The sequence below is a fragment of the Sesamum indicum genome, linkage group LG3, assembly GCF_026168435.1.
Source record: "Sesamum indicum cultivar Baizhima isolate 11 linkage group LG3, ASM2616843v1, whole genome shotgun sequence".
Lineage (NCBI taxonomy): Eukaryota > Viridiplantae > Streptophyta > Magnoliopsida > Lamiales > Pedaliaceae > Sesamum > Sesamum indicum.
Genome location: NC_142659.1, coordinates 28662862 through 28686218, shown reverse-complemented (window position 1 = coordinate 28686218; position 23357 = coordinate 28662862). Strand labels below are relative to the sequence as shown.

The 23357-nt window shown below is 35.6% G+C and overlaps 5 protein-coding genes and 1 non-coding gene across 6 annotated transcripts; 2 read left to right on the top strand and 4 right to left on the bottom strand.

The window, feature by feature from the left end:
• The first annotated feature begins 1306 nt into the window (after nt 1-1306).
• Nucleotides 1307-5364, top strand: ZCW7. The gene is made up of 6 exons (XM_088878429.1): nt 1307-1934; nt 2827-2968; nt 3762-3921; nt 4372-4569; nt 4814-4864; nt 4999-5364. Exons 1-5 carry the CDS (start codon nt 1433-1435, stop codon nt 4817-4819), a joined length of 1008 nt encoding a protein of 335 aa, XP_088734555.1. The 5' UTR covers nt 1307-1432; the 3' UTR covers nt 4820-4864; nt 4999-5364.
• Nucleotides 5365-5781: 417 nt separating this feature from the next.
• Nucleotides 5782-5853, bottom strand: TRNAP-UGG (transfer RNA proline (anticodon UGG)). The gene has a single exon. It is a non-coding gene; the product is annotated as a tRNA-Pro (tRNA).
• A 4321-nt stretch (nt 5854-10174) lies between these two features.
• On the top strand, nt 10175-12651 carry WLIM1 (GATA type zinc finger transcription factor family protein). Its single transcript, XM_011076047.3, has 5 exons — nt 10175-10447; nt 11040-11136; nt 11229-11272; nt 11476-11565; nt 12193-12651. The coding sequence occupies exons 1-5, from the start codon at nt 10313-10315 to the stop codon at nt 12406-12408; spliced, it is 582 nt and encodes a 193-aa protein (XP_011074349.1). The 5' UTR covers nt 10175-10312; the 3' UTR covers nt 12409-12651.
• A 1418-nt stretch (nt 12652-14069) lies between these two features.
• On the bottom strand, nt 14070-17043 carry LOC105159098 (F-box family protein). The gene is made up of 2 exons (XM_011076046.3): nt 15959-17043; nt 14070-14745 (listed from the first exon to the last, which is right to left on the bottom strand). Exons 1-2 carry the CDS (start codon nt 16805-16807, stop codon nt 14272-14274), a joined length of 1323 nt encoding a protein of 440 aa, XP_011074348.2. The 5' UTR covers nt 16808-17043; the 3' UTR covers nt 14070-14271.
• A 419-nt stretch (nt 17044-17462) lies between these two features.
• Nucleotides 17463-20157, bottom strand: LOC105159097 (exocyst complex component EXO70I-like). Its single transcript, XM_011076044.3, has 2 exons — nt 19237-20157; nt 17463-19043 (listed from the first exon to the last, which is right to left on the bottom strand). Exons 1-2 carry the CDS (start codon nt 20020-20022, stop codon nt 17781-17783), a joined length of 2049 nt encoding a protein of 682 aa, XP_011074346.1. The 5' UTR covers nt 20023-20157; the 3' UTR covers nt 17463-17780.
• A 1881-nt stretch (nt 20158-22038) lies between these two features.
• Nucleotides 22039-23357, bottom strand: LOC105159096 (uncharacterized). Its single transcript, XM_011076043.3, has one exon. It carries the CDS (start codon nt 23292-23294, stop codon nt 22212-22214), a length of 1083 nt encoding a protein of 360 aa, XP_011074345.2. The 5' UTR covers nt 23295-23357; the 3' UTR covers nt 22039-22211.

The window sequence follows — 23357 nt, the reverse complement described above, 5'->3', positions numbered from 1 at the left end:
AGACCAGTTTTGCATGTGTGCATGCACACAAACATATATATATGCAAAAAGATTTTACATTTTACTACGAACCCAACAAGATATGACATGTTGAGATATTATATCGAACATTATAAATATATTATTTGGCAGTATCTAATTTAGAGAAATAATTAAAATTTTTTATTAAATTATTTAACCAACCAATGATGATTGAAAATATAGTTGAAAGTTTATTTATGGCGGAGCAAAGGCAAATAGTAGTCCGCGCCTTAGGCAGCCAATGAGAAGTACGAGCAAAGATACCAATATGCAATAGACGATGGATAACAATTATTAGATATGAATGATTGTTGTAAGAAATGAATGATAAATCTATCACAAACAAACGAGATAGTTAAGATGCGAATAATGGTTGTCCTCTTAATTCACACAACTGACATATGGAAATTAAATTAGAAAATATAGAGCTTAAACTGTATCTCCAACAATCAACATGGATTCACTAGCCTATGATGGTTTGGATTTGCAAAAGACACCTTTTTCCTTGACTCCCCCCCCCCCCCCATGTGTGTGTCATAAGATAAATTAATTAGTATCTTGTATTAAATTTTATTACAATTTATCATTTTAAATCCACAGGCGAAATGCATAATCATATTTTTTTATATATAAATAGGGATCAATCCAAAATAATTAATGTCGTTATAATTTTACGATTTTCTTGATGATGTCATGGGAATCAATCCAAAATAAGTCAAATTTAATTCAAACATAGTGGAACATTAAAAATAAAAAAGAATAAAAAGATGTTTAATACGAAAATTGTGGATCTTTTTATTTTTTTAATATAAAATTTATGCGTGATGTTTTCTTATTTCCCTTGGTATTGAAAAAGCAATCATATCACATGATATTAAATTTAATATCGAGCTACAAATGATATAAATATTGACATATTTATTTATTTTTTTGGTTGAATAACCAATAAAATAAAATCACTATAATTAACATATGGGACTCATTAAATTTAAAATTATTTCATGTAAAATTTATATGACACCACATATATTATTTTTCACTTTGGAAACTTTTTAATGGCTTACTTTCTTATGTTTTTTCCCCAATTTTCATTAAAGATATCTTAGTAACATTAATATAAATTATCGGACTTTTAGAAAAAATAATTGCATTTTCACCATTAGATGGATGTCTTTAAATTCATTGTAACCCCCTTATATTATGCGTTAATATCAATTATCCCTCTCAACTAACAAAAACTTCGACACCCGCCCCCCGCCCTAAAACTCATTTTAATATTTCATAACTGTGATTTTCTACTCAATTACATAATTTCTCCACAGTATTTGCAGTACGGCGAATCCGGAGCAGTCAATCCGACGGCAAGAGGAAGTCCACTGTGTTGTGACAGAGTTAGGGACCAACCTCCGCCATGTGCCACCGCGAAACACTCAAAAGTCTCCGGCCAACCGAACCATTTGACCTCGAATCCGGCCTATCCCTCACGCCCCGCGTCAAACTCAACCTGACAATTGACCGCGCAGACAAAACCGTGTGCCCAGTCGACGAGTGGAAGCTAAAGCGCTCGTTGATCGACTATCTCAAAACCTCACATTCAATCTCTGTTGTGGAAGAGGATATCAAGATTTTTAAATATAGAGACCTGAAAAAGCGGAAGCGTGAAGATCCTGTGGCGCGCGGGAGCTTAGTGGTGCTGGATTTAGGGTTTCTATCGAAGAAATTGGCATTGAGCGGAGAGGATGGAGTGGAGAAAGAGTTTCTGGGGTGGAGGAAGGGGATTGTTGCTGAGATGGATGGAATGGAGTTGAATTTGGAGGGCGTGAAGTTTAAGTTGAGCGTTGCGGTCCCGAAAGGGGATGATTTTGAGGGGATGAGGAAAGAGTGGGAGGAGATTGCCGCGTTTGGACGGAGAGGTTAGTCAAGGTTTTGTCTTTTGTTTTGCTTGTTTTTTAAGGATATTAGTAAATGTTCTAACTCAAAAAAGAGGGGAAAAAAAAGAAAGAAAGAAGATTGATATCTGTAATGTAGGTATATGGATGAGGAACATGAGGATTAAAGTAGAAGCTTGGATAATTGTAAGAGTTGATAGGCAATTGGAGAATGCTTATGGGGTTTCTCGAGTCATTCTGAAGCATAAGATTTCAGAGTTCATTAGCTAGGATAAGAAACAGCATTCACACCTTTTTTCTTGCAGTAGTTCTTTGTGCTTTAGAAATTTAGGAATAGAGGACACCGATGTAGGCTGTCTTGTTGATACTTGTTTCAAAGAAAAAAAAATGGTCCTATAGTCTATCCTCAGTTATTTTGTGGCTAATTTGGTATTTATATCCTTTTCTTAAACTATTTCAAGCACACACTAGGAAAGGTACGAACTTGGGTAATATCAGAACAAGCATGCTTAACCGACCAGATCATTTCATTAGCGTCACATTGACTCACTTTCCAATTTTATTGGAGCAAGAACTTCGTTCTGTGTTGCTTTTTGGCATTTTACAGCATTTTGATTCTCAATTTACTATGGAATTGATTGTCCAATACTACCAAAAAAAGATGTTGCTATACCGATCTACAGCATGGCTAACGCCCGCCAGTGTTCCATTAATTTTGTCCTGAACACATTGGTGGGAGGTACAATGCTTCTGGTTTATGCAGGTTTCTCAGTGTAGCTAGGATCTTTACTTTTATGATGATAATATGCTTCCATGTTATAATTTATCCTTATATTTTCCTGCTCGTGGTTTTTGTCTGGTCTTATTTTTGTTGACATATATATGGATTCATTATACTTGACACATCTGTTTGTAGGATATCCAAGGAGTGAGAGGCAGCAGCCTGATACAATTATATTGAGAGGTGTGCCATCAAGATGGTTTGCTGAGCCTCGGGTTTCATCAAAACCTTCAATGCTAGTAACTCATACAATTTTCTCGGCATTTGGAAAGATAAGGTATATGCTTATATTAGCTGTTAATGCCTTGTTTGACTGGCACATTCACGAATTCATTGCTAACTAAAGGATAGGCCAACTGTTGATACTGTTCCTGGTTCCCTCTAACGCTATATATTTCAAGCTAAATTGTGTTTATATGTTGTATGATCTAAAGTAGCTAATATTTTCTGGCACACGATTTTTGAATCTACGATTACTGGTGCTTTATTATAGTAAGTTTACTGTTACTTTAGAGTAACAAATAACCGCACAATCCTATAGTTATGTTAACTTATATCCCCTGAAAACATAGGTTTCAACAAACTTATCTTGAACTGTACCCCTTTAATGAAACAAAATAGCTTGAGTTGTAGGTAACCTACACGAAAAAATAGTGATAATGCATACAGCACACCACTGGTTTCACATGATCTAAGTTATTGGTGTGCATGGTTGCATATTATCTACGTTGTAATGTTATCTGCTAGAGGTTCTTAGTAAAAAAAAATGTGTCAAATTGAATGATTTTTATGGTTATTCCTGTGATTGCAGTGTTTTCTCTACTAGGAAATTGGAAAAGAAAAATATTCCTATCAAATTGGTCCGTTCAATACTAAAAGGTCAAACAATATGTTCCTATATAAAGAAAAAACATGTGGGTGTCCTGTGGTAGCATTGCTAACCTCAAAGCTTGTGGGGTTATACTCCTCTTTGAGAAGCATGGTAATGATATGCAGTTAATCATGCTCTCGTAGTATGTTGTATTTGCTGTCCCCCATTATTGTACCTTAAGCTGTTCTGTTATCTATAGGAATCTTGATGTTGGTGAGGACAATGACATAGGGCAGGATGAGGATGAAGATAGTGGGGACCTTGTTTCTGGTCTCCATTGTAAGATTGTGGTTCAGTTTGAAAGTCACAAGGACTTCTATAATGCCTTGAAGGTTTTATGTGGCCGCTCCTTAATTAAGGTTAACAGCTATTCGTTCAATTTTTTGACTTGTTTAATTTTTACATATGTGGTTATTTATTTATTTGCTTTTGACTGGCCTCAATGCTAACCAAACAGCTATATCTGGGAACATATAATGATCTATTGTACCAGAATATGATCTTTTCATCTCTCTATTTCACTAAAAATGGCAATGACATGTTACTTTCTGATGTTAAGATAGATTTTGGTTGTCAAGCATGCACGTTTTTCCTGTTCATGCGTGTGATGCTCAGTCATGACGTATTTGCGAAATATTAGTCCTTCAGGTGGATGCTGCAATGTTTCTGGTGTTAGCATATCCCTTTCTCGATAGGGTGCTTAGCAAAATCACGGATGCTAGTAATATGGATTTGGCTGACATCTGCAGTGAATTTTCTTTGTGCCATTGAATAAGAATTGCTGTTGAAAGAAGATTGTAATTATGCAGCAAGGGTCACGCATGAGGTCTGATTATGAAGTGACCTGGGATCGGGATGGATACTTTCGAAATGGTCTAAACCGAGCAGAACAAAGTAAGAGATGGATGCCGACAACTGGAGTGGCTAGCCATAGAAGTGAAGCTTCTGGACGCCAGTCACAAGTCTCTCGCTATAGCCCTGATGATGCACGAAGAAAGCGGTTCAAGGTAGTTAAATACAAACTACAACTAAAACCTCTAGCTGTTGTCAAGGAGTCAAAAGGTTTCATCTCCTGTTGGATATATACCCCAAGTATGCAATTATAGAATTGCTCTCGGTTGGAAATATTGTGCCTTTGCATGGTTTAAGCTTTGAGAAATTATTACCTCCAATAAGTCCAGACATATTTGTTCATTTAGTTTTAACACTCTGAGAACAATTAGGATTCATGACAGTTTGTTAAATTTGCAGGATTGAAGAAAACTTTGAGTGTCACCAAAGATTTCATGGTTGGGTGGAAAGGTTAGTTACCTACTATTTCTTGTAAGCTTCCTTGATGAAGGTCAGGCCCATTCGTCTAGAGTTCCTAAATTTGTATTTGTGGTGAGTCTAGTCTCTTTAACCAAAGTGCATCTTTTCTTGTATCCTGGCCTCAGACTGCATATCAAATTCCCCAGTGAAGAAGGTACTCTGATGCCTGGTTCCAGCAACATCGAGCAAGGCAGAAACGTCGATTTACTTTACCTGACAGTAGGAAATTAAGTTTTGTGCCTCCTGACCAAGCCATACCAGATTAAGATCCATAGCAGTATTTGCCATTGGCTAAACACATTGTATGGCTAAGAAGAGGCAGAACCTAGATTTAACAGTTTTTTGCCTCAGCTGCCTGTAGTTTGCCTTAGATATGAATTAGTGCTGCATTATGATAGTTGATTAACTTAGACAAAAAAAGAACCGCTGAACCATTAGAAAAGTCTGTTTCCGGAGCTAAATGAAGGTATATTTTGTTTATTTTCTTTTCATTCTCCTTTCTTTACTTTCTTTTGTTAATTATTATTATCTTTTGTTCTTTTTGCTTGACAATTGCCGTTAAGTTTGTTGGTCATGTATCTTCAGAAAGCAGTTCCCTGACCATTTTTCAAATGCTTATTCCAACTTGAACTGTTTCATAGATAGTTACTGATAGAACATCATTGTAGCTCATAACCCCCTAATGCAGCCACAACCCAGGCCATTCGTGTAAAGAAGAAAAGTAAGACAGAAACAAGCATAGGAAGCATATGCAAAATGGCTCGTCAGTTTCTTACAAGTACATAAAGAACCACAAATTCCTTTTTAAGGATAATAATAACTCCACTTATAATTGCGCTGAATCAAACCAAAAATATCGGTATAGATTCACTCAAAAAGGGAGACCATCAACGAAAGGGGCACACATAGGGGCATTCCGAGAATCGAACTCGGGACCTCTCGCACCCAAAGCGAGAATCATACCACTAGACCAAATGCCCTGCTTGTGTACTTGCTTGATAGTTTTTTTTCACTTGATTTTTTTCTCCGTATTATGTAATTATAATAATCTCACTCACTTTTGTTTTATAAAGTTGGAGGGAAGTCAATTTGAGATAGTTTTAATTAACAATCAAATGGTTGAGTTGTTGAGCCCTATGCATAATGTATGAGCTTTTCCTCATCCACCTAATTAAGCTTATATTTCTTAAATCAACCATATGAACTTTGAAGCCCATATAAAAGTATGAAAAGAAAAATAAAGAACCATGCTATGAACTTGGTTGTGTGGCATCAAATTACCAATATTATTATGTAAACATATTGTAAGTTGTTCTATTTTAATATTTGATGTGGTTCTATTCTTATAATAGTTATTGATTATATATAATTATGTAATCTTGATGATTAGTATATAATTTTTGTAATTATTGATTATTATTAGATATAAATATTTAATATGAATTATTATTATTATAATCAATTTATTTAATAAATAATAATTCATCTCTTGACTTAAAACAAAAAAGGGAAAAACTGAAATTCTGTCACAATCAATTTATGCAGTAACAATTGTTTTCTTGACGAAGCCTCCGTAGATTGATCTGAAATTTTGAATTGTACCATCACTAACAGCTATGCTTTTTGGTACAACAGCTGAATCCCTTCTTATATATTTCTTTTTAATTCTCCAATTTCTATTTAAATAATATCACTAAAGCCAATTTACAAAGCATGGTTTCATGCAACATCAGATCTTGAGATCGTACCTTTTTTTCAAATCGATAATATATGATTATATCATCTTAATAAATTGAACTATATATCAATATTCGATCAATTAATCACTAAAACTAAAAACGCAGAATAAAATATTTATAAGTAAATATCTATATATTTGGTGAGATTCAAAATCACAGCTTAAAACATGATTGACAGATGTTAACATGGGTAAAGTGAAGGAGTAATTCAAATAAAATAAAAAGCTTTGAACAACTCATCCTACAGATTTGCCCAGAGTCTACTTCATATATAGCTATGAATGATTTAGCCGAGCCTATGTCTTTTATTAAACATAGTACTACTTAGGTACAATTGAGAAAATTAAAGTATTGATTACATGTAGAGAGAATTTTGTGATGGAAAATTTGCAGTTCCAGCAATTAATTGATGGTTTGATAAAGTGGGATGCTTCAAAAGGAAGATATTATAATAAGTAAAAGAGCAAGAATTTCATGCCCAAATGCTGTCAAAGGAATATTTCTTCTTTTGGGTGGGTTGGAGGGCTTATGACTTTGAATATCAAAAGAGGATTGCACAATCTTTTCTTTATTGTTCATCTTTTATTATTATTATTTTTTTTTCATGTAAAGAAGTTATAGTCAATTGGCATATGAGTTCAAGATTTTGTAGATTATGTCACTCATTAGGTGATAGTTTCATATTGATTTTAGTATGAATCTATTTGTAATAGTGACTTCAGAGTGTAATTTTGGTTTATATGAAATTCGTTTTGGTGGACTTTCAGATAATAGATATATTTTTTTCGTAAGATATTTTTTTGTTCATTTTACATATTATGTAGAGATAAATTGCATTTAATCCTTTAAATAAATGATAATTGTGACTCAAACAAGACATCTTCTAATTGCTGGAGATTTTCGTATAGATTACCCAAAACCTAAAAATCTTAGATACAGTTTACACAATACCTAAATTTAGGACAATTACATGTATTACAACCTTTTACACTGTTCATCCCAACGCAGACTCTTTATTCCTGTGTGGGCATAGAAAATGATAAGACAGATCACTCTACAATCATCACCATATATTTCCGGTGCACCGCACATCTGGCACCATCATATCACACCGCACCGTCGTGGTCCTCCACCTCGTTCATTCAAAATTCCATGGTCCATCATACACACATATATGATAATATATATATATATATAGGGAGAGAAATAGATATAAAAATAAATATTCAATTAATTTTGAGTCAGTATATAACACGAAAAAATCATATTCAGTTCGGACCACGTTTTTAAAATGCCATCTTCTTTCTCTAATAATCGAGTTATTGATTGCGGTCACATATTCTAATCTTTTTCAATCCGTTTTTTGTTTTAATTTTGAGCATGATTTATCTTGCCACATCATATCATATTTTATAACATTAGGAGTGTAATTATAATTTTAAAGTAGTTTGCAAGCATTCTAATTACATATAATTTATAAATGGGCTTATTTATTTTAATATTATAAAAAACAACAAAAATATTTTTAAAATATATAACACAAATATTGCAAGTAGTTGATTTTGTCTGCGGCTTTAGAATTTTTTTTAAAATAAATGCAGAGTCGTGGTCCTCATTCACGACCCCCAACATATTTTTTCTAAAAGTTATATTTATTGTTTATTGTATGTTATAATTATTTGATTATAAATTTAAATATTTTTTAACTATTATCAATAAAAAAAGTTTAAAATATATTAATTAAAAAATTACAATCAATTGTTATAAATATTATAATAAAATGTTAAAAATAGCCGTTCGTCCCCCAATTGCACTAGTACCAGAGTAAATTACAATCACATTCTTGATATTTGCTCTAATATCTTCTAGTTATTTGAAAAATTATAAATACAATCCTCAATTTAATGTCTGTCTAACAACAATCCCATTTCGTTAGCCTCCATCGAATATTCATCTATGGTCAACTTGACCAAAATATTATTTTGAATTATGAATTATAATTTTATAGATATTTTTTTAAAAAATTAATGAACTAATATACCATATGAATCATTTACACTTGAGCTTTTTTTTTCTTTCCTTTTTTATATGAGAGGTATTTATAATTTTTTAAATAAATATATATATATATATATATTTTCTATATAAATTAAATTTTAGGAAAGGTAATTATAATTTATTATTAATTTTTTAGATATACATTTAAGTTATTTCTTTTAATTTCATAGCATTATGATCCGATGACGTTGGAAAATGAAATGAAGATAAGGATATAATTTGAGTGGCTGATGGAAAACGGAATTAAGCGATTTACAGCAAAATTATGGAGTAGGAAAATGCGACTTAGAGTGGATGGTGGCGTCCATGATGTCTTGGATATTTTCGATTGATGTTACATAATCACCAGAAGCAGTTAAAAAGCAAAAGTGACAGACCCAACCAACTGTGGGATCCTACCAACCATGTGACACTTCAATTTCTTTGCAAGCCACAATTATTACTTCTTCCCAAATAAATGGAACACACTTATTACCGAATAAATTACAATAATTTTTTTTTAAATTTATCATAATTATAAATATTTTTATATTATTTAAAAAATTATAAATACTATTTTAAAATTATGAATATCTTCATATGGCAGTTCGTCATATGATGATATTTGTTAGTGTATTTATAATTTCAGAAAAATATTTGGAATTTTTTAAATAATAATGGAATATTTATAAATAAAACAATACCAAAAGAATCCCTTATAATTTACGCTTATTATTATCACAACCTTCACACTGTCCAATGCTTTATTTTGGAGAAATTACGTAGGTATGCACGTACGACGAGATATGAATGAAAATTCATATTAACTACAATGGGCTTGTAACTCACTTATTGCAAATCAAATAAATATTTTCTGATCAAAATACCCTTATACAATTTTTACACGCCCATGCATGTAAGGAGGTATAAAGACTCTTATAAGGATATATTTGTTAGAAAATATTTGTTTGACCTGCAATAAGTGAGTAATGAGTCAATCGGATTAAATATGAATTTTCATTCAAGTTTTTTGCTAATATCAACAAATTCGTTAAATTTTGATTAATGGGGGATCTATTTGTTAGACATGAACAAATATCAGGGATATTAGATGGAATTTTTTAAATCATAAAAAATTTACATATAATTACTCCAAATTTTAAAAAGGAACGATGTAATTATCTTTTTTCTCTTTTTTATCATAAGGCCTCATTCTTACTAATCAAGTAAGATTCTCATTAAGAAAGAAATTATATTGTCAAATGAGTTATTCTAACGAATAATTTGGTGTTTTTTTATTTAACTTTTAGTTTTAAAGAATGAAAGAATATTACTAAATGCCAGAGCTGAAATGAAAGTTTTACCATATGATCTCAGCTGGAATATTGAATAAATTAATTTGTTTTTCATTTTAAACTTTGGAAAAGAAAAAAAAAATCTAAGCAAAAGGTAGTTGGGAGGGACCAAATGATTGCAAAATGGCTATTCTTCCAATTAAATTACAACTGGACAAATGGTCTCCTCAATCTCCTGCAACCCCTCTTATCTTAGAGCCCACACCTCTCATTCATTCCCTCCATACACACCTCTCTGAAGAACAAAGAAAGAGCACACACAACACACAGTGAACCAAGTTTTCTTGATTGAGAGTTGAGCCACGGCCATGGCATTTGCAGGAACAACACAGAAATGCATGGCTTGCGACAAGACTGTGTATCTGGTGGACAAGTTGACAGCTGACAACAGAGTTTACCACAAGGCCTGTTTTAGATGCCACCATTGCAAGGGCACTCTCAAGGTTTGAGCTTTCAAGAATTCTTGTACAATATCTCTATGTATGATCTGCTTTGAGTTGATGTCAATTTTAAGTGGATGGAAGTGTATATTTTCTTGCACAAATACATTGATCTGCAAATTCTTGGCTTCTGAGTTAGGCCTTCATGTATAGATCTTGGAGTTGAGAGGTTTCACTTTGAATAGTATGAAAATCTTGCCATCCTTGAACTTTTTGCCTTTTCCATGTTAATTTCTCTTTTGGGCTTAGTTTAGTGGTCTTCCAAGTGATTAATATTCCATTAATCTATCTTTTTTGATCAAGAGATCTTGATAAAGTAAATAGTCCAAGAATTAGTGTGGTTTCTTGTTTCTTTTGCCTTTTCTTTTTTGGTGGGCTTCATTTATTTCATAACCTAACATTAACGATCATCAGTTTTCACTCTTGGAATCTGGAAATGTTCTGTTTGTGGCCCTGGATTTTCTGAACTAAGAGTTATTAAGCAGATCTGTGTTTTCTATCAAGTGATGAACAAAAAAACAAAAGCCCTTTGGTTAATCCAGTGACAATTCATATGACTTCTCTTGTATTAAGTTCATGGTATGTTGAATCACAGCTTGCCAACTACAACTCTTTCGAGGGAGTCCTATACTGCAGGCCACACTTTGATCAGCTCTTCAAAAGGACTGGAAGCCTGGACAAGAGCTTTGAAGGTAAAAATTAAGGGATAATGGATAAGATAGATGTATTTATTTGAGCTTTCAGATCAAAGTATTATTTACATTACCTTCTTGGTTCTAATCAGGAACACCTAAGATTGCAAAACCAGAGAAACCTGCTGACATTGAGGTAAGATTTCGTATTAAGGGAGAGTGTCTGTGGTGGAAATATTCAGCCTTCAATCACCCAATCGTTTTACATTTAATACAGTTCACTTTACATAACGTTCTTTCTACGTTCGTTGCTGTAGATTTTCATCATCTAAGTCTTGCCTTTGTTTAAAACTCATGGTTATCTGGTCATTGATGTTCTGACCTGGAATTTTGATACAGAAACCACTCGCAAATAAAGTTTCAAGTATGTTTGCTGGAACAAGAGAGAAATGCCTGGCCTGTAAGAACACGGTCTACCCAACTGAGAAGGTAAAATGAATACTCATTTGATCTATTCAACAACACGTACAACATTGAATATTGTATTTACCGATAATTAGATGGGCACCTTGAGGTTGGATGTATTATAAACTATTCCTTGGTTTTGAAAAGTTGCACAGCTCACCTGCACTCATAAATTTCCTTCAGAGTTCGGTCTTCAGAAGTTTGTAATATAAAGTATGACTGAAAAATTGAAGAACTTTTGCGATATGCCTAAAATGAAAGGATCTTTTAGTACTTGGCCTGTATTCATGTACCACCTATAATAGACGAGAAAGGCGTAAGTTGAAACAAAAATGATGATTCAAGATTGAATTAGAGACAATTATATAGAATGCTTCCTTAATTGCAAAGAATCACTTGAATTTGAAAAGTACAATACACCCCATACATACATTCTAGTGCACTGCAGGCAGGCGCTGCATTGTAGCCTTTCAAAATCAAGTAATTTTTCTAAAATATCTCTGAACCTCATGCATGTCAGTGTAATTATCTCTTACTTATGTACCACATACAACGCACAAGAAGGATAATAGTCTTCATTGATGCATAACAGAGTTTCAAATGAAGTTGAGAGTTGTACAAATTAATAATTCTTGCAACAAATGTTGACAGGTCTCTGTGAATGGAACGCCGTACCATAAGAGTTGTTTCAAGTGCAGCCATGGAGGATGTGTAATTAGCCCGTCCAACTACATCGCGCATGAGGGGCGCCTCTACTGCAAACACCACCATATTCAACTTATCAAGGAGAAGGGCAACTTAAGCCAACTTGAGGGCGACCATGACAAGGATTCAGTTAGAACTGGTGCTGTACCTGCAGCATCATAATACCTTAACCTACGCAAATATCCTGCGTTGTTTTCTTGTTTGCTTTTCACCTTAATATCCGTTTGGACCTCATCGGAGACGACCTACTTCCCTGCAATCAAGAATTAGTTTAAGCTTGAAAAGAAACAGTTGGTGTTTTCTGTGTTCCATATATGTGTGTTCCATCTTTTGGTTGGTTTTCTTGGCTTCTGCCACAAGATTGTGGATGTTCAAAATGAGATATAAAGAGGCTGGTTTGTGCAAGTCCACTTTGCACTTTTTTCATCTTCCTACCAACCATGTCTTTTTTACCATAGTACAAGTTCCATTGGGATTAATTGTCAGAGAAAATTTTAAGACATATTTTTAAAAAGGGAAATCAAACACAAACTACTAATATTCTTCTTCTTAAAAAAATGCTTATACGTTCATGTTCCAGGTTGTCTTGGAGCAGAATTTTGGCGGATGTGTTCATCAACTATAAATATAATGTAAGGTCAAACTCCAATTTTTAACAAATTGACACTGTAGAGCCAAGAGAAGTCAATCAATGGCAGCCCTAATCTTGAACTTTACCATCCAAAAGGAAAAAATCTTGAACTTTTAACCATAGTAGATAATAGGGGTGGCAAAATCTGTTAAGACCCATGAATTCAACCCAATCCAACTAGTTTTGAATTGAGTTGAATTGGTTATATTCTAAAATAGGTTGGAGTTAAATAAACATATATTTTGTATGGATTGGATATGAATCTTAATAGGTTCAACCCATAAATTAAAATAACAAAAAACTAAAAGAACCCACAATTTCTCTTTCCTAATACACACGCGCACACTCTCACATCTCTGACACACACAGCTCTCTTTCTCCACCCGCACACACTGAATTTCATGAATTATTTTAAACAACACCAATTTTATAACTTTTTTTTAATTATTATTTAAATAATTTAAATAACACTCTCACAACTCCTCTGTCTTTATATACACATACACTCTCACATATCTCTCTCACACACTACTATCTTTCTCTTACACACATGAAAATTGTCTTTCAACAAATATAGAAAACATAGTTGCAAGGCTTAGTATTCATTCAAGATGAGTATTCAAAATGTTATGAATTATTTTGATAAAATGTAGTATTGTGTTAAATATTTAGTAGATATTTTCTACTTTATGATTTAGCAAATGAATTTTAATGTACATGGTCATTAAACAAAAATGACATGATATTAAGTTTAGTTATATTACATTACAAGTAGTAATTATCTTTTTTGATAATTCAAATATTATCATTTTCTCTTTTCATTGTATGAAATTTTGGAATCTTTATATTCAAATTAATAAAATAATTTATACTAATTCGATCCAACCTATTTTGAACTTGTTCATTTAGACCCATTTTGAACCCGATCCATTTGAACCCAACACAAAGCCGACCCAGCTCGCTCATTTGCCACCTCTGTTAGATAATAATAGTCACAAAGAATATAACATTTTGGTATCATCAAACATTGGATGCTATAATGAGAAGGAATATAATCATAGTGAATGTTAGTGCATCATAATGTATCTCATCATCCACCGAGTATCCTGTCTATCAATTATTATCAGTGGGTAAATAAATCACCTGAAAAGAGGGAAAGAATAGCGCAGAAGCAATTGGGATGGCAACAACAGAGACAAATCCTGAACTGGCAGGTTATTTGAAACAATTAAATGTTTTATTTTCCAATACATATTACACAGTATCATAAAGGCAAAACCCACATTAAATTTCAGAATACTGTATGTACAATGGTAATCCTACCTAAGGAAATTTCCCCCTCTATCTCTTAACTTTATCCCAGAGAGGACAGGGGATGGTTTATGGAGGTACAATCAACTATCATTTGGTTCTATTGTATCAAGAATGTGACCATTTTTTGCAATGTGCTTCAAGTCTATAATGTAATTGTCTCGTAGAAACCCAAATCCAAATGTCCCGTTTCTGTACTGCCAAATCCTTCCCTCAACATGCCGTGGATTTACAGTAGTCCCAGCTAAGTCTGGGATAACCAAGTCATAGCTTGAGTTGATGTAAAGCATCCTGGAGACAGCTCCATCATCTGAAGATGACGGATAATAAGGACTTTGATGTGCTTCTGCCAGTGGCCTCAGATGCAACCGACAATTGTATATTTGATCCTCTTCAGGAGAAAATGGAGATTCAATAAAAGTTGAACTTGAAGTCCAAAATATTGGGGCGTGGTAAGTAAGGGGTCTATCAGAGTCCCCAACCTTTCGGCAAGCAATGCCCCCAACATCATCATATGACACCAGATAGAAATCCAAGCTCATGTCATCACAAATACCCTGCAACAACAGGTGGAACGAAAACTTTAGGTAGGTTCATTTCATTATATTTGCAACACTAAATTTAGAAAGTCTCCACTGTGACCTTAAGCAGAGAAAGTGGATAAAATTATGTGGACCTAAAACTCATGAAAGTCTGAGGCAAGCTCAGCCTTTGCTCATACATCTCCATCGTACCCGTACTTGAAAAAGAAAGGGAAAAACATTTATTCAATTTACGATGCAAGAAGTAATCACATTAAAGAATTATCAACTCTAGAGGCATTTAAAACTCGCAGTCCAGGGTCCAGATTTCAAGTAAAATCCATTAATCCTATTTTGGAATTTGGGTTCCAGTGACAGAAACACTGACGAAAACTTTTCACACTTCAGTTGGTGTACACACAGCATGAACGACTACTGTAATTTAAGGGAAAATATCAAAAGGATTTATTTGGAATCACAGTTGAATTTTAAAACAAAATTCAATGTGCGAATGCAAGATAAGAATTCCCAAGAGAATATAGCAGCAAAGCCTTCTCTTGTACTCAGCCAAGAGAGGGAGCCGGGGAGGGTTTGGCAGTGGTTGACCAGTAAAAAGGGCCACTAGTTCCCATGGATCCTTAAGTCTGATCTAACTAATGTAATTTAATCTTCAACACACTTCTAACTAGCTTCATAGCAATTGATAGATCCATAAACGCACTGCACAAAGTTTACGTATTTCAAATCTATCTATCAAAGCAAAGTATAGGCATCAACCATCTTGAACACACTCTTCAAACCAAAAATTATGCATACATGTATACTCATTTGCAGATGCAGTGATGGATTAACTTATAGTTCCACGCCATTTGGTTCACCCTTTATTTTACATTAGATAAATTATAGTGAAGAGTATGACTTACATTTAGTAGAAACTAATTTGCATAAATACTAATATTAGCACAACACTTTTATTTGCAGATGCAGCAAAAGGATTTGCATAGAATCCCACTTGGTTTTTTAGCCCTTTACAATACATAACCTAATTCAATATCTGAAGAAATGCAACTATCTGAAGCCACAGTAATCATGTGAGGCGGATAATCCAACACCTCATGAGATTATCATGCTGTAATCCTACTTTCACTAGTAAGTCTAAGATTTACCAAACCCGTCTAGATTCTAATCAAACTTGCACTGGTGAGTAAAATTCAACGTGAAAAATCACGCCCTGGTAAAATATTAGTACCTTCCAGAGGCCCTGCAATGGCCGAGCAGGTTTGGGCGAGCAATTTACGATTTTGACAAAATGCTCTGGCTCCCATTTCCTCATTCTCCCCTGTTTCTCCCTTTCCCTCCTCCTCTGCCTCCTTGACGCCCCATTACCACCAGGGCTCGTCCTATTAGCAAAATACTGATATATCTCTGTCATCAGCCTGTCAGGCGGAGATCCATACACATTCGCATACTCCTCAGCTCTCAAATTTCCTGAACTCGTAGCCCTCCCAAACCCAGAATACCCCAAATTTTCCTCCACAACGACATGGCATTCACCTATGAAACTAACATTTACCTGAATCAACTCATTCTCTACAAGCCCTGACTCGTCCAACAAATTCTCCTCCGTCAACGCAAATCTACCGTCCGGATCAAGATAATTCACCGGCTGTCCATTACCGGCAATGCTCATCCACAAAAAGGGTTTCTTGATTACCTCATACCCCTTGTTTTTCGACGGCGAAACCCTCGAACCGGTGATGTAAAACGGGCCCCACTCAAAGAACACGAGCGGGGGTGACGATGCGGCGTCCCCGCCGCAGCGGCGCCAGAATCCGATGAGGTTCTCGTATTCGTCGAGGATGCGGTAGAGGTGTTTGTAGGAGATTCTGCCACTACCCCATTTGTCGATTAGGGTTTTAGAACCCCACCGGCGGTGGCACATGGAGAACCAAAGCCGCTGGTCGTGGCGGTAGAGGGAAAGGAAACGCTTGCACGTGGAGGCGAACCCCGCCAGGTCAGAAGGGCGGAGGAAGGACAGCACGCAGAGCTGAACGTCCTCGGGGAAATCGCTGAACGATAATGGAATTACTGCTTCCATTTTCTTTCGCTTCTTCTCCACAATTCTTGAGTTTTGCGTATGGAAATTGAATCTTGAACGAATATGGGATCAGCAAGCCGCTTTCAATTTGGGTAGGGGTAGTAGGGCAGTGGGGGAAGAGGGATATACCTCTGAAATGCTCTTCAGCAACCCAATCAATCCCCCCGAAAATAATCTCTCTGAAAATTTCTCTATAGGAATTTTTGGGGCAGCAAAACAGCTTGTTAGGTAGATTTCATTTTTCAATAGATTATTTAAAAAATTTGATATTTAAAAAGATCAGAGAATTAAAAAAAACGTTTATTTGATTGCATATATTAAAAGCAAAAATATTAATTTGATTGCATCAACATTATAATTTGGAGTTAAATATAATCTAATTATCATAAATCAAATATTTACCAAATAAATTGATTGTATAATAGATCAAGAATGTGTCGGGAAATTCTTACCTAAACTATATTTATCGAATCAAACCAATTTTAGAGGTGTAATAAACTTGACATGTAATTAATCATTTTTTTTAATTGTGAATTGATTATATGATAAATATATTATACTTATTATATAATTAGTTCAAATTTAACCATATCAGGTGCGCTGGACCAAATATAAATTGATTTGTAAACTTAATAGAAATAATCAAAGTAAATAAATGAAATCTTGGTCTATAATACATGGGATATGGTGACAGATATATATTATTACACTTGCCAACTTAAAAGCTCAGTCTTGCTCCTAACCAGACATCCTCATTTCAGCAGCATTATTCAGACAACAACGGACTAGTTTGCTGCAATGCATCAAACTCATGTACTCAAAGAAGTAAACCAGCATGAAGAATTTGATATGCATTACATCTTTAGAAGCTGAAAATGTAGTACTAGCTACTTCACAAATCACTATCATCGAATTTGGATGTTTGATGACCTTTTCTAAAAGGCAATCTATCGACAGACGCCCTCCCGTCTGGCTAATCTTCCGAATCACGATGTGGTTTTCCATCAGCACCCCCTTGATCACCACCCTCAAAATTTTGCCTCAACAATGCTTCTACTGATTCAGGGGGCAGATAAGACTTCCCCTGGAGAAAAATCGAGGAATATGTGCCGAAAAACTCTGTGTATGATGGCAGAACAAACCTGAGTGTGGCGTCTTTGATTTGCTCCCGCAAATCTGCATCAGAAACAATCTTGTAATTGCTCCTATGCCTCTTGCATATCTCTTCAAATCCAGTCATAAAAGCCTCCATTTTCAACTTCACTACGCCTCCAACTTCCTCTTTGTTGTTCAGTCTCCTGATTACTTCTTTGTCCAGGAGTTTCACTAAACTACCCCAGGCTTGTTTCTGATACAGATAAGCTGATTCTTCTGCTGCGTATCTGTATCTCTTCTTCATGTATGGCTCTCCCAATAGCTTCCCGAGTTCGGTGTTTCTAGTCCTCATGTATATGTACCAGTATGTGTTCATGGCAAAGATTTGTGCAAGAACTTTGTCCTTGTAACGCGACTTCTTGGACTCGACGTTCCTCTGGATAGCCTCCATGACATTGGAAACAGCGCCTTTGAGCAAATCTTGGTCGTTTTCGGGATTTGAGAGGATCCCAGATTTCCAGAGCTGCTCAGTTCTGAGTACTTGTGCCATCGGTGCACTGTAATTGTCGATAGTGAGGTTCTTGAGGTAGTTAATGGCGTAGCGAACGAGTTTAGGAACAGAGCCGTCTTGAGGTGGAGGGAAGCCGTCTTGATTGTCTTCAATCTGCAGGCCGAATTCCCAAAAGACTCTAGTTGATGCATGGACAAGGAGTTTCTCTAGTTCTCTGAACCGGGAGCAGATATCAGCACCAGATTCCCCATCAAAAACGTCGGAGAATTGAGGTTTGAGCTTTTCTAGTGAATCAAACATGTCTAAAAGCTTGAACAGCTTCTGGGGTTCTTTGCTGCTTCGTGCCACACCTTCTCCAAATCGGAAGAAGACAGCGAATATTCTATCAGCAATCTTGATGAAACACTCTGGCCAGACCATTCCTTCCATGATGCTTCCTAGAACTTGGCTGCAGAGATTCTTTTCGGCTACGAAAACAATTTTTACTGCCAGTTCAAAGTGCTGGATCCAAAGAGCTATTGATGTTTCTAAACTCTCCCACTCCATTTCGTCGATTTCTTCAGGGGTGTAAGTTTTTAGGTAGTCCGGATTTAGTCTCATTAAGGCTTTGGCTGCCCTTATATACCTCACCTGTTAAATAAGGGCAAAAGACATAACTAGAATTAAGGAAGCCTTTACCATACATAAAATCAGGTCAATGATCTTTCATGAATGAATCAAAACAAGTCTAATTTCTAACTGACTTGTAAATCAATGGACAAGAAATCATGAAAAAGAGAGAAAACACACACACACACACACACACAGAAACAATTACTCTCACCTTTACAAACATGTCAATGCATAAATCCAAGCAATCATTTGCCGCCAATGTCTCAGAAATCCTCCTAAGTACCTCAACCTCCAGCTCGCTGCCCAAACTATTACTCACCAAGTTCTTACCATCCACAGCTTCCCCCTGATGTTCACCTATATTCTGATGCCTTAGCTTCTTCAGTAGGCCCTCATACTCGTCTTGCAAATTCAACAATGCCTCGTCCAGAAGCCCATCAAAGCTCATAGAATCCACCTCCGTCTCACAGATTGCCTTAAGAGTGATCAACGTCTCCCTCAGACGTTCCGTCCTGTAACGATCCGTGGCCTTAGTCCTGCTCAAGAACTCAACAACTTCTTGCAGCTTTTGAATAGCTGGATCGCTCTCTCGGCTGATGCAAACAATCGCTTCTTTTAACTTATCCACGCAGTCCACGTACTTGATCAGCTTCTCCAGCCTCTTCCTTGAATTCTTCTCAGCCAGCAGCCCTGAGGCTATCTCAAGAAGATTGCGCTGGACGGATTCGAAGAGCTTGAAGCTCTCCAGGAGGGCCAGGCCTGGAGATACTGCCCGGTTTATCCTCGTCTCGAGAGCTTTGGCTGCTATGGACAGGGACTGCAATGGGGCTACCCTTTTTGAAGCCATGTTCAGGTTTTCTTGTATGTACTCAAACTTTTCATCCATCTTCTCGTAACTTGTGTTCATGTCGACAGATGCTTTGATTAGGGTTTTAAGATCAGAATGAGCAGCTTGTAACTCGATCAGAATCGGGTCATCTTCGTTTGGGAGATCCATTGATCAACAGACGAGTGTGTCTGTGTGTGTTCTTGTGGGTGTGATAATGTGTGTGTGTTAGTTTTGAGTTGTGGGGAAAGTTGGCAGAAGTGTGAAGAGGACAAAAGGGATATGTCCAATGAACATAGATTTTCGATGTAAACTAAGAACAAATGGCAATCGGGAAAGGAAATGGACAATCCATCGATGGATGGATGCGGAGAGTCCAAACATGACAGGCGCCGGTATTGCTTGAATCAGTCCAAAGGGTTGGAATTTGTTGAATAAATTCATAATAAATTTTTGAGTAACTTATATACCTAGATTCCAGAAAGGTTGGTATAATTACGAATATTCTTTTGTTATTTAAAAAATTATAAATATTCTCTAATATTTAATAAAATTATGTAATCTTGAATGAACCACTGAGACTAAAATTATCACTTTGCTTTTACCGTATTTTTTTTAAAAATAAAAATTATAAAAAAATTAGATAACATGAATGCAAAAATTTGAAAAATAGTAAAAAAATATCCACTTAGTTTATAAAAAAATTCAAAAAAAATAATTAATATTATAATTAATCCATAACATTAAGATCATTTTAATTAGCTCATCATAAAAAATTTAATAAAAACTTAATAAAGATTAACGGATTATGCTCATTATTAGATAATCATTAAAATCAAGACAATAGTAGTAATTTTTCAAACAACAAGTAGATATTTATAATTATGTTAGACCTTATAGGAGCTTCTTGTAATTTCCCCTAAGTTTTTTAGACTATTAATTATTTTCATTATGAAATATTCTTTACACGTCTTATTCACATTATATAATTAAATATGTGATGGATGTGTTAGAAGTTCATATAATTAAAAGGAAACATAAGATTGATTTTTGTAAAAATTATTAAAGTTCATAGTTAGTCCAAATCACACCCAATAAAACCAAATAAAATTAAACTCTTTGTGAATATTCCAAATAAACGACAAGATCATGTGTGGTAATGTTGTTGTTAATCATATGAAGTATGCTAGAAGAATAATCTTGTGCCACAAGGACGTTGTCTTGAATGAACTCTCGTCTGTTTTATCTCAAAAACATAATTTTTTTTTTTAAAAAAAAGGAATATGATCAAGTTCAAAAATCCGAAAAAAAAATTGTTTACTGCTCTATATTTTAAGTTTATTGTTTCTAGAGAGGAAATTAAAAATGAGTCATAGTTAAAATAATGATAAATATTAATTAATTGTAATAAAAATTTTAATTTTTATATTAGTTTTGTTTAATTGTAATTAATAATATTGATTTATCTATATTTTTAAGTTGGTAGTTATTTATAGTGCATTGAGAAATTAATTTTTTGTAGTGCAATCTATGATTAATTACCTCCATACCCTGCCCAATTATTTAAAAACATTAGTTGTTTTTCACAAAATAAATATCAAACAGAGATTAATCCATCATATTTCCTTTTGGTCAACACTAATAACAAAACAGACAGGTAGACAGCATAAGATTTCATGACATGACATTAATTAATGAAATTTATACTGTAATCCGATTCTCTGCGCACACAGACATGAACGATGGAATTCTGTGTATCTGATTTCACTATTCTCGCCCTGATTTCCGCGACAATGTGGTAACTGAAAAAAAAAAGAAAAAGATCACATAATTCCCACTTAAATGTAGCTAATTTTTTTTTTTATTAAAATAGATTAGTTTCGAACCCTAAAATTTAATATAATTATAAAATATTTATTTTTTTAAAGATTATGTACACCTATACTGAATTATGTAAGTCTACACCAAACTTTTAATTTAAAATAAAACAATTAATGTTGAAAAAAATATATTATTAAACTAAGATTATTATAATTAAAAAAGAATATGGATAATTTCTAAAAATTTATAATTAGAGGAGGAGAAATGAACATAATTTAAGGATGATTAGGTCCATTGGGAAGGATATTTATAATATCTGTTGCAAATTCCTTACAAGAAGCAACAAGAAAGTGAGACAGATACAAATGCAGATGATAAAATAATATTTACTGAGAAGATGATACTGATCTGTGTGCATCTAATTAAGTATACATAAAACCGCTGTCTAATTATCATTCATATACTACACAACACCACTATCATTTCATCTATTACTCGTTAGTTCATCATCATTTACAACTTGCAATCTTCCACGTTTTTCAGGCTTCTTCCATTGCCCGAAACCTCCACAAGAACTGGTAATCCTTCGCCTGACACCCCAATTTCACACCCTCGCAACAAGCATTCACGCTATTCTTCTTCCCTTTGCTTTCCCACTCGATTTTCACCCGGCAGCTGAATCCTCCCGCCGACGCTATTTGGTGCTCCGAATCCTCGAAATGGAGCAGGACCTCTCCACCAATCCTCTTGCATGCACCGCCTCCGCTCTTTGTGGCGGCGCAGTCCAGCCAGCCGCATTCCGGCTGGCCCACCATCTCCTTGTAGGCCGAGTTGGTGATCCTCACCTTGTTGTTTGAATCGGATACTATGGTTGGAATTTCTTCCGCCTCTACGGCCGCCTCCACCTCTTCCGCGCGCGCCTTCAGCGTGGTCATTTGCCGCCCCGGATCTTCAGCGATATTACTCACAATGATGATCGAGCCGACAGGACGGACAGGCCGAGGCGAGATGACGCTTGGCTTCACGGGCTCTTGAAGCTGCGGCAAGAAGTCTAATTCCTCGGGCCCTTGATCTGTAGCTGTCATGTTCAAATCTATCCCTTTGCTGCAGGAGTTGTCCATTTCTTTCCCCCGGTTGAAAATAGGGGCCTGAACGGCAGCGGCGGCGGCGGCGGTGCAGCATAGTAGAGGAAGCGCCACCGACTCCGCCAGGGTAGTGACGGCGGTGTCGAGGCCGCACTTAAGCGGGACAAGATTCGGGAGAAGAGAAATCTGAGGCGGACCATGAGAAAATCCATGCATGGCCAGGTTCTTGGCAGGAGAACTAGTAATGACCTGATAAGGCGGGGAGAGGCCCTGGAGACAGGTTCTAGTCCGCTTGACGGAGGGCGGGGCAAAGGCAGCAGTGCGGCCGCGCTTGCGGGTCCTGGTGGGGCGGGCCTGGAGGTGAGCCCAGACGTTCCTCAAGTAAGGAGACTTCCTTATACCATTGGGGAGGGCTGAATTGTCATTCTCGGCGGGGGAATTGGGGGAGGGGGCCTCAGGCTTGGGCGCAATAGGCCTGTACCTGGACATGATCTCAGCGGTTCTTGCAGAGGCATAAGGGCTGATTGTCTGGATCATTTTGAGGAAAATCAAATCAAAAACCAAAGGGAGGAAGAAGAAGGGGGGTGAGGAGGAGTAATG

Bases quoted from the DNA above. Each gene is read 5' to 3' on its own strand.
- ZCW7 (XM_088878429.1), top strand. From the start codon at position 1,433: ATGTGCCACCGCGAAACACTCAAAAGTCTCCGGCCAACCGAACCATTT. The intron at 1,935-2,826 runs GTTAGTCAAGGT...ATCTGTTTGTAG, and splicing joins TGCCGCGTTTGGACGGAGAG to GATATCCAAGGAGTGAGAGG. The intron at 3,922-4,371 runs GTTAACAGCTAT...GTAATTATGCAG, and splicing joins GTGGCCGCTCCTTAATTAAG to CAAGGGTCACGCATGAGGTC.
- WLIM1 (XM_011076047.3), top strand. From the start codon at position 10,313: ATGGCATTTGCAGGAACAACACAGAAATGCATGGCTTGCGACAAGACT. The intron at 11,137-11,228 runs GTAAAAATTAAG...GGTTCTAATCAG, and splicing joins CCTGGACAAGAGCTTTGAAG to GAACACCTAAGATTGCAAAA. The intron at 11,273-11,475 runs GTAAGATTTCGT...ATTTTGATACAG, and splicing joins AGAAACCTGCTGACATTGAG to AAACCACTCGCAAATAAAGT.
- LOC105159098 (XM_011076046.3), bottom strand. From the start codon at position 16,807: ATGGAAGCAGTAATTCCATTATCGTTCAGCGATTTCCCCGAGGACGTT. The intron at 14,746-15,958 runs GTACTAATATTT...CTGTTGTTGCAG, and splicing joins CATTGCAGGGCCTCTGGAAG to GGTATTTGTGATGACATGAG.
- LOC105159097 (XM_011076044.3), bottom strand. From the start codon at position 20,022: ATGGATCTCCCAAACGAAGATGACCCGATTCTGATCGAGTTACAAGCT. The intron at 19,044-19,236 runs GTGAGAGTAATT...CTTATTTAACAG, and splicing joins GCATTGACATGTTTGTAAAG to GTGAGGTATATAAGGGCAGC.
- LOC105159096 (XM_011076043.3), bottom strand. From the start codon at position 23,294: ATGATCCAGACAATCAGCCCTTATGCCTCTGCAAGAACCGCTGAGATC.